This window comes from Cynoglossus semilaevis, chromosome Z (genome assembly GCF_000523025.1).
Source record: "Cynoglossus semilaevis isolate Cse_v1.0 chromosome Z, Cse_v1.0, whole genome shotgun sequence".
Classification (NCBI taxonomy): domain Eukaryota; kingdom Metazoa; phylum Chordata; class Actinopteri; order Pleuronectiformes; family Cynoglossidae; genus Cynoglossus; species Cynoglossus semilaevis.
In genome coordinates, this window is record NC_024328.1 from 1867638 (window position 1) to 1880598 (window position 12961).

Consider the following 12961-nt stretch of genomic DNA (forward strand, 5'->3'; position numbering starts at 1 on the left):
TACAAAGATAATAAACAAATGAAGTATATCAGCTCCGAGCACCCACCCAAACAAAAAACGCTTCCACAAGGAAGAGGCTACAGGACATGTTTACCAAGTCCTCATTAAGGAAGTTGTGAGATAACACGCGCTTGTGTATCACACGAAAAATGAAGACGTGCACGCCCTCACACACACACACCAGCAAAGAGGCCATACACAGTAATGCAGAGCCCACCATTTCACAGATAAGGGACAGAGAAAAAGCTGGGAAGACCAGAGCAGAGCAGTACAGCCAGAAGACAGAGACTGACTGAGGACTGGGCGCAACAGAGATGACTCGAACAGACAAAGTCGAGTTTCAGACACTTAGTCACTGGAGCTGCAGAGGTGTTGTCCAGGACATCAGAAGTTGTACATGTGAATGAATGCTGTGAAATCTGAGAGCATCAGGAATACATACCCTCCTGCAGAGAGACTCCCTCTGGTCAGTGCAAGGGTCAAGAGAACCACCAACTGTTTCAAGAACCGACCAGAACTTTCTTTGGCTGCAGATGAAGTGAACACCTCATACATAAGTTTCTGGGATCTAATCTTTTTTTGTTGTTGTTGTTTTTCAATCTTGTTCTTGCACGAACACTAATAAACGGGCAGTAACTAGAACACTGCAGATTGTTTTTCTCATGGCGAGCATTTGGGTTTCTGAACCCAGAACCACCTGCAGCTCCAAGACACAGCTCCTGCTGTTATCCATCCTGCTACTTCAGGAACTCTTCTGTGGCAGGAGCAGTCCCATCTCCAGCCCCCATCAGAGGCAACGTCCAGCTCCAGGGCTTGACGATGGGCACGGAGGGGTGGTGGATCCATCGTTGCTGGAGCAGGATAACAACGTAGACATGCAGAGTCTGCTGGAGAACTTGAAGGGACAGTTTCTGCAGACTTTCAACCTCTCAGGTTCAGGTCCTTCACTGTCTACTAGAAACTTGAGAGAGGAGCCTCCTGAGTACATGATGGAGCTCTACAACCGCTTTGCTAATGACCACAATACAATGCCTTCTGCCAGCATCATCCGCAGCTTTAAAAATGAAGGTAAGGCTCATTTGTATTTATTGAGGGGCAAATGGGTCAAAGGTTAAAAACAAAATCTTTACATCACTTAAGTTAAGAAAAAACTATGTTTTGGATTGATGAAAATGAGAGTAACAGTTTTGGAGTCAATTTTTCCATTCATCATTTCTGTTCGTATCAGCAATGACACTGATTTCATATTCAAATCTCAGATTTTTTTTCCTCAGTACATTATTTTTAAGATGGTTGCTGGTGTTGTTACCTAAGTTGAAATCTGTATTTAAATACGTTTGGTATACCATGATACCATACAAAAATGTACTTTGACCATTTTTTGTTTTTCACTACCCAGATTCATCTCCTGGTGTTGTAGGTGTTGGTGGAGTGAGGCGTCACTCCCTCCTCTTCAATGTCTCAGTCCCTCACCATGAACGCATCACCGCAGCAGAACTCCGCATCTACACCCTGGTCCAGACTGACCGCCACCTCTACGCAGGGGTTGACCGCAAGGTCACAATTTATGAAATTGAATCATATGGGCAGGCGGACAATGTGACAAATAATAACATAACTGGAGTAAGTGCGTTCAAAGGAGAAGGAGAGCAGATGGAGTGGGTGGAGTTGGCATCGCGACAGGTTTATAATACTGATAACGGCTGGCAGGCCTTCGATCTCACTGCTGCTGTGCAACACTGGCACATTTCTGCCGAGGGCACCACGCACCGGTTAGAAGTGCACATCGCCAGCATGTCTGATGATGGTGTTCAAAATACATTAGAGGACAACAAAAGCAGGCATTCACCTAAAGGGGACATGAAGGTCGATACTAGTCCTGAGGAGAAACACAAACCCCTGCTGATTGTTTTCTCTGACGATCAGAGCAGTGACCACCAGAGTGACAAGCGTGAGCTGAACGAGATGATCGACCATGAAACCTCAAACATGGTTCTGCAGAATGACATAGAGATGGGTGACTGGAGTGATGAGGTAAGAGAACAATCTGAGCCAGATGAAGAGGATCTAATTCAGATGCGGTCAAATCTCATCTATGAATCAACATCACGAATCCGTCGCAACGCCAAAGTCAACCACTGCAAAAAAAAGTCTCTGTATGTAGAGTTCAAAGATATAGGCTGGGACAGTTGGATCGTAGCCCCTATTGGCTACGACGCCTATGAGTGCACTGGCGTTTGCTCTTTTCCACTCACAAAGCATGTCACACCAACCAAACATGCCATTGTTCAGACGTTGGTCAACATAAACAGCCCTCAAAAGGCAGCGGGAGCTTGTTGTGTGCCCACAAAGCTCGACCCCATCTCCCTGCTCTACCTGGATGAGACAGGTGTGGTCACCTATAAGTACAAGTTTGAAGGCATGGTGGTTGCTGAGTGTGGTTGCAGATAGTCCCTGCTCTGACAGAGGCAGAGCTAAACTTATCATAAAGTCTTATGGACGCAGAGGAAAGGCACTGAACAAACAATAAGCTGGAGGAGGAGATAAGCGCAGAATGTCTTTGACAAAAAAGGGACGACTATTGGAATCTCTGTGAGACTGGAACCACACATTCCCTGTTCGTGCAAGCATGTGTGGACAAACAAGACTCTTACTAAAGACACTGCTCACCCTTATGCCAATATAGATAGTGGAGAGACAACATGTCACTGACCTACAGTCTGCATGTTGCCAAAAGTGACACCAACAAGAGCAAAAAGGAACAAGATTTTCCAAGGACTCAACCAAGTGCATGATCTGTCTGGGAAGCCTTGTGGGAACTTACGGGCCAACAGTTTCCCCTCCCTCCACTTCCCCCCTGACATCTGTCTTCCTTTCCACTTATCTCTCGACTCCCCACTCGATGCAAACACTAATCAGCACTTCATGTGTCCTGGTGCAGCAAAATGACCTCCCAGAAGCAACCTGACAAGACATGAACTTTACAGGCCCCGCTCCTGCCTCCTGCAGACCCCTGATACGTAGGTGCTGTGTGGGGGTTGTGGTGGTGGCATGGTTATCTCTCCCATATTCTGTTTCCAACGTCACATGCCTTTCTTCAACTCCCTGGAGCTGGAGTGATAGGAAGGTGTTGGAGAGTAAGACACATGAGAAACATGTGAGACAACAATTAGTTGGAGAACTGGATGCCATTCTGGACATCTTTTGACTGCTTGTACGGGTGGGGGGTGTGGGGGGAGTCTACATTCCTAGGTAAAACATTTTACTGACCCTTTTTCATGCACACCATCTAAGCTAGGTCATACATCACTTTTATGTAGAACTGTCCTTTATGGAACATGTGCTTCTGTAAGCTAATACCAAGTGTAAAAACAGGGGCCCAGTCTCAAATTTCTGTGACTGACGTCTCCCCAAGAAAATGCCAATATTTTCTTATGTTGTTAGCCTTTTGATACCTCTGCTGTTTGTGTCAAATGTAACATTATTTATTGTTCTAACTTATTGATTTTTACAACAGAGTAGATATATAAGAATATGTAAATTTGATATAAATGTAACTTGTTTTCTTGTGTAATCATGACAATGCATTTGCAGCACAATGTGATTTGTTGTTGGGAAGAGAAATGGTAACTGTTTTTAAAAGCATAAAGAATAAGTACCTGGTTAAAAAAATAAAACTTGCCTTTTGACTAAACAGTGAGTAATTTACTCCTGTTTTTAGGATAGTTTCATACAAGGACATACCTCAAATCATACTGAAGCATCAAGCTGATTTTTGTTAATTTAACTCTCTGCCATTTCTAAATTTCATTACTAGATGCAGCTATTAAAAAATAAAAACGTAGGTGTATCGCATCAGTGCTGAAAAAACTGATCGTTTTTTTTATTTGAAACTTTATGTCCCAATACTTTTGATAGTCTAACCAAAGCATAATCCATTTGTAAAAAGTTTTAACCTGCTTTTCAAAAGCCAAATAATAAATAAAATAACACCAACACATAATCTTAAAAAAAGTAGTTCATTACTATAAAAAATACAGTAACACACTTTAAAAATGTCAGAACAGATTTAAAAGGCCATACAAGCAACTGGACTGAAGTTCTATTTTTCTTATTAATATATATCTAATTATTTGGATCAGTGGACGTTTTACAGCCTTTTTTTAAAATCAAGATTCGAAAAATTCCATGCAAACATGTCCCTAAATGTATAAGTAAATAAATTTAACAATCTTCTAATTTTAATTTACTCACAGTTTACTCACTCAGTGTGAAACCTGGCAGTGTTTTCTTGAACACAATCCTTAAATACTCGCAGGCAGAGTTGGGCACGTTACTTTTAAAAGTAGTTAGTTTACGTTACTAGTAACCTTTTACACTAAATAATTGAGTTGGTAAATGACTCACTACATGACAGACCTAGTCACTGACAAGTGACGTGCGATCAGTTGACAAGAAGCGTCTGCCGTCGAGATGTGCTTCATTAAATTGGAGTTGCTTACACCAGACGTGAACTTATTGCTCTGAGACATAATGTTCACTGAACATTTTTACCTCGACAAGGTTAAAGTAGTGCCTGTATTTCTAACTCGAAAACGCTGTCGTTCCCTTTGACTCCGGACTCGCCATCTTTGAAAGTTTGTGTGTGTGCAGCTCGACCTGTGTGCTGGGTTTGTGTGTAAACACCCGCCATAGGGGAAAAACACACACACATTTGCAGCTCCTGTGTCTGTGCGAGCCGAGTCGGATGATATCTTCAATGAGTAGCTTCAGTAAGGCGCAGTACTGGCTTGTTGGTAACAGTAACGGCGTTATAACGACAGATAAAGTAAGTAGTTATATATATATATATATATACATATGAAATATACTTTTTTCAACAACTTTGGATCACAGTAAAATACTTTACAATGAGTTCCTGAGAAAGTCTTCAAAAATAAAAAATTCTCAAAAAAGAAATAGAAATGCACTAATTTGACTTAAAATACATAGCTATGCTCTTTTGTGTCCAAAGTTCTGCAGCTTCAGTCTTTTCGAGGGTTTTTAACCATAGAAAAGTAATATATTTATACACATTATGTATGCTTTTAAAATCTGTATTTATTTAATAAAAAAGCACTAATTTCCAGAAAAACAGGGCACATTGCACTGTACAACTAACCAGTCATTTTTAACAACAGCTATAAATACAAATCTTTTGGAATATAGATTCCATATAAATGCATTTTGTGAGATTGAAGCCTTTTGTGGTTTACTTGTGATGGTTTTCCTCATCTGGTACTCAAAATTTGTAAAAGGTAAGAATATTAAACAGATGTAAGAAAATCCCATATAGCCACAAATTTATTGTACTGCAACTCCTACACTAGAACACTAATATCAATCCTAAGATTCTGTTAAAATAAGTGTGTGTGAGTGCTGAGTACTTTTAGCTGCAAATCTCATCAGCTTAATGTATTCCAGCCACCTGTAAGAGGCAAACCCATTAAAAATCAATGTCAGTTTAAGGCAATAAAAGAACAAAATTCACTTTATTATTTTGAGGTTATCCTGGATGTACCCCAAAGTATCAAACTCTTATAATAGGTGCAGAGGATCCCCAGCCAATCACTCCCATATGTTCTGGTCCTGCCCCAGGCTTGCCATATTTCTATCCAAAATCTTTCCCACTCTTTATACTGCATATAATATCAGTATCTCTCCTGATCATCTTCTGGCCTTGTTTAGAGGCCCGTTACAGCCTGCTACCTCTAAAACCATGCAGACTGTTCTCGCCTATGCCACTCTATTGGCCAGACGAAACACATTTGAAAATACATGGACATCCCTCTTAATTTATATTGAAGTTTTGTTATCTTTCCTTGGTTGTGATGGTTGAACTGGTTGGTTGATGTATTTTGGAGGAAGAAAACTGTACTTTTATTTGACTAACATCATTTTTAGTTTATATTTAGCATGTATTTATTTGTTTTTGTCTGGTTTAGTCATTTTATTTATTTATAAATGTATTTTCTGTTTATTCCTATATACTGTGTATTGGGTTGAAAAAAAGGGGGCTGGGGGTGGAATGGAGATATGGAAGACTTATGCTGTATCATTGTCTTGATTAATGTGAAATTTCTTCCCAAATTTCTTTTCAATTTCTTAATGCATTTCATGTTGGTCGCATGATGAAACTTTTTGATGACATTTTTAAAAAAAAGAAATTTCCAAATTTGAACTTTTCTGCACATTTCTCATCAAATTAAATAATTTTGAGAATTAAAAAAAATGCTTTTTTTTGGAAAAATCCTTATTTCATGTCATGTTGTTTAGAAGGTAACACATTTGATAACAAATTATGGAAATTTTCTTTTTCAACATTTTAACTTTTTTCCTCATCAAATTAGAGCATTTTGCGAATTTTTTAAATTTTAGTTTTTTAGCTTTTTTAAATTCTACTTTTGCATGTCATGTTGGTCGCATAGTGAAAAAGTTTGATGGAAATGTTTGGAAAACATTTTTCAATTATAATAATAATTAAACTTTCGTCATGTTTCTCATCAAATTAGACCATTTCGAGAATTTACAAAAAAATGAAGAAGACTTTCTGAAAAAACAAATTCTAACTTTTCTGCGTGTTTCTCATCAAATAATACAAAACAATAATTTTGATAATTTAAATAAAAGCTTTTTTTAAAAAAAAAATCCTTATTTTGCATCATGTTGGTCAGAAGATGAAAGCTTTTGATGGAAATTTTTGATAAAAAAACATTTTAAAATTAAATATGTGTTCCTTATCAAATTAAAGACTGTAGTTTCCTAATCGTTGAAGCCATGAGCCTGACGCTCTCCTCCCTGGTTGAACAACTCGTTGAACAACAAAAAACAAACTCCACATGTGGCTTTTATTTATTTACTCCAAAAAATAAGGTAAAATACAACAGTCCAGTATTAAGAAAATAAAAAAGGCAAGAGCCAAAGAAGGCAAAAAGCGGAGTCTAAAGGTAAAGAAAAGATTCATAACAGTCCATCAGTTATCCTCGGATTCTTGAAGAAGATATAGCTTTGTCATGGGCGACAAAGCTCGTTGGTCTTGGTCTTCACTTTAACCTGACGAATGAAACCATTTCTATCAGGAAAGGTCTCCACTATTCTTTCACGTGGCCAGGAGATTCTGGGTGATGCATCGTCCACGATCAGTGCCACGTCACCGACAAAGAAGTTTCTTCCAGGGGAACACCATCGCTCCTGGACGTTCCTGGAGCTGTGTCAGATACTCTGAAGTAATCTATACCGACTCTTGTAAAAGGAGGGCAGTGTGGTGGAGAAATACGGTAAGATAATATATAAGGCCAACTCAGAATAACAGGCAAAAACAGGCCAAGCTGACGTGGGAAACAGGAAGACGCCAGGAATAACAGGAAGACTGGAAACAGGCACAGGCAAGAACAGGTCAAGATCACCTGGGTAAATGAACATGTTTATCCGGTTACTAGCCAAATGAGAGCCAAATGTTATTTAACACCATGCCTATAAGAAGGATCAGCATGTATCAGAAGATGGGATTTGTTGATGAATGTTCAGATGAGATTCGTTGTTGGACCTGCCATGGTCAGAAACCTCTAATACAATAAATCCCCGTGTCCTGATCTGCCTCATTTGTAGACGTCTCTTTCTACAATAGCAGGACCCTGCATGTTGATAGATCTGCCGTGAGCTGCTTGCCAGCTGCTCCGTGTAGTCTTTTACAGATGACACACTTGGACAGGAACCTTCTGATAGCTCCACTGGCTGCAGGGATTCAGAATTGAGCCAACATGTGATTCCTTCTGGTGTAAGCTGTAATGTCATGAATGTGTCTCAATACAAGCCTTGATGGTGACTTGCTGTTCAGAGTCATCAGGCATAGCCGTGTGACTCAACCTTCCGCCAACTCTCATAACTCTGTCTTGGTGCACTGGATTTAACTTAAAGAGAGAGCTATGTTTCTTCACTCTTTGATGCTCCTTTAGCATAGCCAAGTCTTCACTGAAACATTGTTTCTGACAGCATTTCACAGTTTCTGTTTTGCTTTCCTTTAATGTCTTTCTTGAACTCTGTCATCTGACTTCCTCCACCTACTGTTTGTAGCTTCTTTCTCTTTTCCTTTAGCTCTTTTAGCAAATCTTTAAGTTTCAGAACCCAGCCTACAGCGCGCTTCAACGCCGTCCAGGAAGAGTAGTGGTTCATCCACTGATCCATGAAATATTAAAGCTCTTGTGCCTGAATGACTTGAGGATTTTTAGGCCACTGGTCTGGTGAGCTGAGTAAGAAACTTGAAAGAAGTACACAAAATGCAGAAGAAAAAAAAAGAAGAAGAACCTGAAAGCCAGCTCTCATTTTTCAAAAATGCTTCCACAGTCTGTCCTCTTGTCAGAGGACAATGTCAGCGGGATTCAGAGTGGTGTTGATGTATCTCCACTGACATGTCTGAGAGTGATCCAGGATTGATGAAACCCTGTTAGCAATGAACGTCTTGAATCTGGTGCTCTTACTGTTCAAGTATTATAGCACAGCCGTGCTCTCAGTCCAAAAGATGGATTCGTGAAGCTCTTTCCTTTCCTCAGAAGCTTGTCCATTTGCGACTGTTGCTGCCGTCAGTTCCATTCTGGGAATAGTTGGTGACTTTAAGAGAGCTTTGCCAGAATCAAGGTGGACTGAACTTCACCTGTTGAAAAGTGCAGCAGTAAGTAGCTTGTGGTACCATAGGCTTGAAGCTGCGCAAAGACTGGTGCACCAAACTGCTATACTTCTGCCGACATAAATCCTGCAGGATTCTTTTGGCGGGCAATATTACTGGAGCGAGAAAGCCCAGCGGATCAAAAATTGAGCTGACCAAGTAAAGCAGGCCTCTCCTAGTGTGTGGCCTATTTTTGAGGTTAATCTTGAACCTGAAGTGATCTGATTCGGCATACCATAGGATACCCGATGCTCTCTCCATGGCTAAGTTGTCCTCATCCTAAGTCCAGATCTTGAAACCCTCAAGCTTTTTCCTCTTTTGGGATTGAGTTAAGCAACTTCCTGCTGCTGTTTGATCACTTTGTCAGCCGAAATCCTCATTTTGCCAACATGCTTCTCAACTCAGCACACAGTGTGATAGCTGTATCTTCATTAGAAGCCGACTTAAAACAGTCGTCCACGTAAAAATTTGTTTAAAACTGTTTTAGCCGTTTCTTGTCCACACTCCTCTGCGAAATCTGTTGCGCATTTGTGGAGCGCAAAAGAGGCGACCCTTGGCAATGATGTTGCGCCGAAGATATGCACCAGCAACTTATGTTCGACGAGATCCTGCTCATAGTTGTCGCCAGGCCACCATAGAAATCTCAGGAGATCCTTGTCTTCATTACTCCCTTTGACTTGGTGGAACATGGCCTCTACATCTGCCATGACTGCTACAGCCTCCTGGTGGAAGAACCCTCCACCAGTGAGCTTGTAAGGTCCGGCCCCTGTAGGAGCTGCTAGTTCAATGACATTCCTTGGAAGCTTGCACCTCAGTCGAACACGACGCGCAACTTCTGCTTGGTTGGATGTCTGACTCTGTGATGAGGCAAATACCACGTTCGCCCCTCAGTAGGTTCACACTCATCACCTTCAATCTTCCCTGCTTGAATTGTAGCTGCCAAAGTTCTTCAAGCTTGGCTACTGAGATTCTGTTTGCAGTAATTCCTGTCAGTGTGTTTGCCTCCACTGTGTCACTTCCACATCTGAGTGATCCTTTCACTGTCCAGCCTAATATTGTCCTCACAGCATATGCTCGATTGTCCATGCTGTTGACAACCTGTAGTGGTTCCATTGCCTTGGGAACATTTGCTCCAATGAGCAATCCACCTTCTGCTTGAATAATGGGCATTTTCACCTCTTTTAGGTGGGGCCAACTGTCAATATCCTCTTGGCGGGGAATATTGTCCTTAGCTACAGGTATGTCCTTCTGTGAATACACCTCAGAAAGTTCAACTGGTTGCTGTCCAAACTGCTGATCTCCAGACCAGCCACAATGCATGTATTCATGACTGATTCATGTCCCATAGTTCGCATTGAGATGCTTACATTGGTTCAGTTGGTTTATCAATGACCATGTAGCGAAAGTAGCTGAGCTACCGGGATCCAAAAACGCGTCGGTTGTCACTGTCTTGCAGAGGTGGGACCAAGTCATTGCTTTGCAAGTCACAAGCAAGTCTCAAGTCTTTGCACTCAAGTCCGAATCAAGTCTCAAGTCAAAATAGGCAAAGTCCGAGTTGAATCCAAGTCAAGACTGAAAAGTGTCAAGTTAAGTCCCAAGTCCTGCCGTTTCTGTTTCGAGTCCTTTCGAGTCCTTCCACTCACTGCCACTTGTTTTTTGTTGATCATCTCGTAGTTTTTAAATCCGAACAACACGATCTTTGGTATCATTTTCTCTAATCCGCGCACTGTTCGACAGCTCTTTCTCATTGGTTGTCCCGCAATTTGATTGGCTCAATATTATCTCGTCAAAACAACGTGGGTCTAATTTGATTGGATGTTGTGCCGACAGCACATACACACACAGACGCACACATGTACACAATGAGAGATACAGAGCGCTCCTTAATAACTTACATTATAATCTTTGGGTTTCAGAGAAAGTCTCAAGTCTTGTTGAGTCAAAGGGCTCGAGTCCAAGTGAAGTCACGAGTCATTGATGTTAAAGTCCAAGTCGAGTTGCAAGTCTCTTTACATTTTGTCAAGTCGAGTCTAAAGTCATCAAATTGATGACTCGAGTCTGACTCGAGTCCAAGTCATGAGACTCGAGTCCACACCTCTGCTGTCTTGGTTCTTTTTTGTGTCTTGACATTAGTGATTCGTTTAAAATGAAGATTCATATGACTCATAACTCCCAAGTCATATGAAAGATTTGTTCATATTGAACTCACGAATCACTCACAAATCACTCACTGCGAACTAATCTATGGCTTTGAACTAATGTTTCACTATGAACTAATCTTTCACTATGAACGAATCACTCTCTGTGAACTGATGTTTTTTTCTTGCTTAGGTTTTCACATGCTTTTAATTGCTTTTGGCATTTTTTGTACTTTGTAGACTTTGTCAGCGGAAGCAAACCATGTTGCCTTCAGTATTTAGTGTCGGAGAACCGCAGCCTTCTTTACAACGCCCACAATAGGGATAAGGCGCCACTTGCTGTAAAACGAATGAAATTATTCGTTCAAGATTCGTTCACGACTCGTCCATTTTACTGTTCGAGAATCAAAGATCCGAATCAGTAAAAAGAGTCGGTCTTCCCATCACTACTTGACATACACTGCAACGATGGAAAGAACACAATCATCTTTACCGGCCCCTGTGACTTCAGTCGTTTGTACAAGGGCACTTGAAACAGATTTCTGGTCACAACAGTTTTTTCCTGTATCTTCTCGTGTCTTTGTTAGTAATGTGCAGTGATGTGGAATGCACTCTGGAGCATTCTTCACGTTGAAGCTTCTGTTTGCAGCTGCTACTCATATGACCGTGCTTTAAACATGTGAAACACTGACCTTTGCTCCTCAAGAAAACCAATCTTGTCTTTGTGTTGCTTTCTCATGAATTTCTTTCAACAAGGTTTGCTGAAACCATCGACTGAGACAGGTTGTGTTTTTGCTGCTGTCTGTTTTTCATTCTGTTTTTCATCTTGGGGGCACAACAACTGTTGTGAACATTTTCCTTGATTTGAGTGTCTCTGTGTACTGTGGTTTCGTTTTCTGTTTTACAGGCTCTTTCGTGTTTATTGTGTTCTCTTTTATGTTTCCATAGAGTGGATGCAGAAGATACTTAACTTGCTCAATCACAAAGTCAAAATAGTCCCTGAATCTGACTCTTTTCTTTGTTCTTTCTTGCAGGTCACAAGCAGACTTCCTCCAGGATTCCTTGGGCTTGTACGGAAGTTTATTTGCCGGTGCTTTTATATTAGCTGTGTTGTCCAAGTCTTCCATGTAGCTAATACTATCTGTCATTGTGTTGGAGCAGCCTGTTAGGAATAGTTAGGAAGAGATGCACCATCTTCTGGCTTGATTGTGGGCCAGTCCAAAGCTTTCTTTATGTATGCTTCTGCTATCTTGAAGTCACTTAAGAAATCTTTCAACATTTGTTTTTCTTTAGCATATCCTCTGCTGAAGACTCTATGTGGATGCAGCTCTTAACCAACACATGTGGTTGTCCACTTGTGTACTGTAGCAAACATTGAAGACAATCACAATTGTCACTTGTGCGGCCCTCAAGCTTGGTTCGCATTGCCGGCAGTAAGTCGGACTTGTTCCCGGTGCATGTTGGACTATGGTGGGGCTGCCCTTTGTAACCAGTTCTGTTCATTATCTTTATGGACAGAATTTCTAGGCGCAGCCAGGTGCCACCGGATTTCATCGCTGCTTTTTGCGGATGATGTGGTCTTGTTGGCCTCTTCGAATGCGCTCATGCGCTGGGGGAGTTTGCAGTGGAGTATAAAGCAGCTGGGATGAAAATTAGAACCTCTAAGTCCGAGGCCATGGTTCTCGACCGGAAAAAGGTGGTTTGCACCCTCTGGGTTGGGGAGGAAGTCCTGCCTCAGGTGGAGGAGTTTAAGTATCTTGGGGTCTTGTTCACGAGTGAGGGTAGGATGGAGCGTGAGATTGACAGGCGGATCGGGGCAGTGGCCGCAGTACTGCGGTCGCTGTATCAGTCCGTTGTGGTGAAGAAGGAGCTGAGCCGAAAGGCGAAGCTCTCGCTTTACCGGTCAATCTACGTTCCTACCCTCACCTACTGTCATGAGCTTTTTGACGGAAAGAACGAGATCCAGGATACAAGAGGCTGAAATGAGCTTTCTCTGCAGGGTGGCAGAGCGCTCCCTTAGAGACGAGGTGAGGAGCTCTGTCACACGAGAGGAGCTCGAAGTAGAGCCGCTGCTCCTCCACATAGAGAGGAATCAGCTGAGGTGGCTTGGGCATTTACATCG

General features: G+C 41.5%; 1 protein-coding gene across 1 annotated transcript; it reads left to right on the forward strand.

The window, feature by feature from the left end:
- Positions 1-662: 662 nt before the first annotated feature.
- On the forward strand, positions 663-6300 carry bmp10 (bone morphogenetic protein 10). Its single transcript, XM_008335721.3, has 2 exons — positions 663-1068; positions 1400-6300. Exons 1-2 carry the CDS (start codon positions 663-665, stop codon positions 2449-2451), a joined length of 1458 nt encoding a protein of 485 aa, XP_008333943.1. The 3' UTR covers positions 2452-6300.
- Positions 6301-12961: the final 6661 nt, after the last annotated feature.

What these genes read in the sequence shown, in the direction of transcription:
- bmp10 (XM_008335721.3), top strand. Translation starts at nt 663, where the DNA reads ATGGCGAGCATTTGGGTTTCTGAACCCAGAACCACCTGCAGCTCCAAG. An exon ending in CCGCAGCTTTAAAAATGAAG is followed by an intron (nt 1,069 to 1,399) that starts GTAAGGCTCATT and finishes TTCACTACCCAG; the next exon opens with ATTCATCTCCTGGTGTTGTA.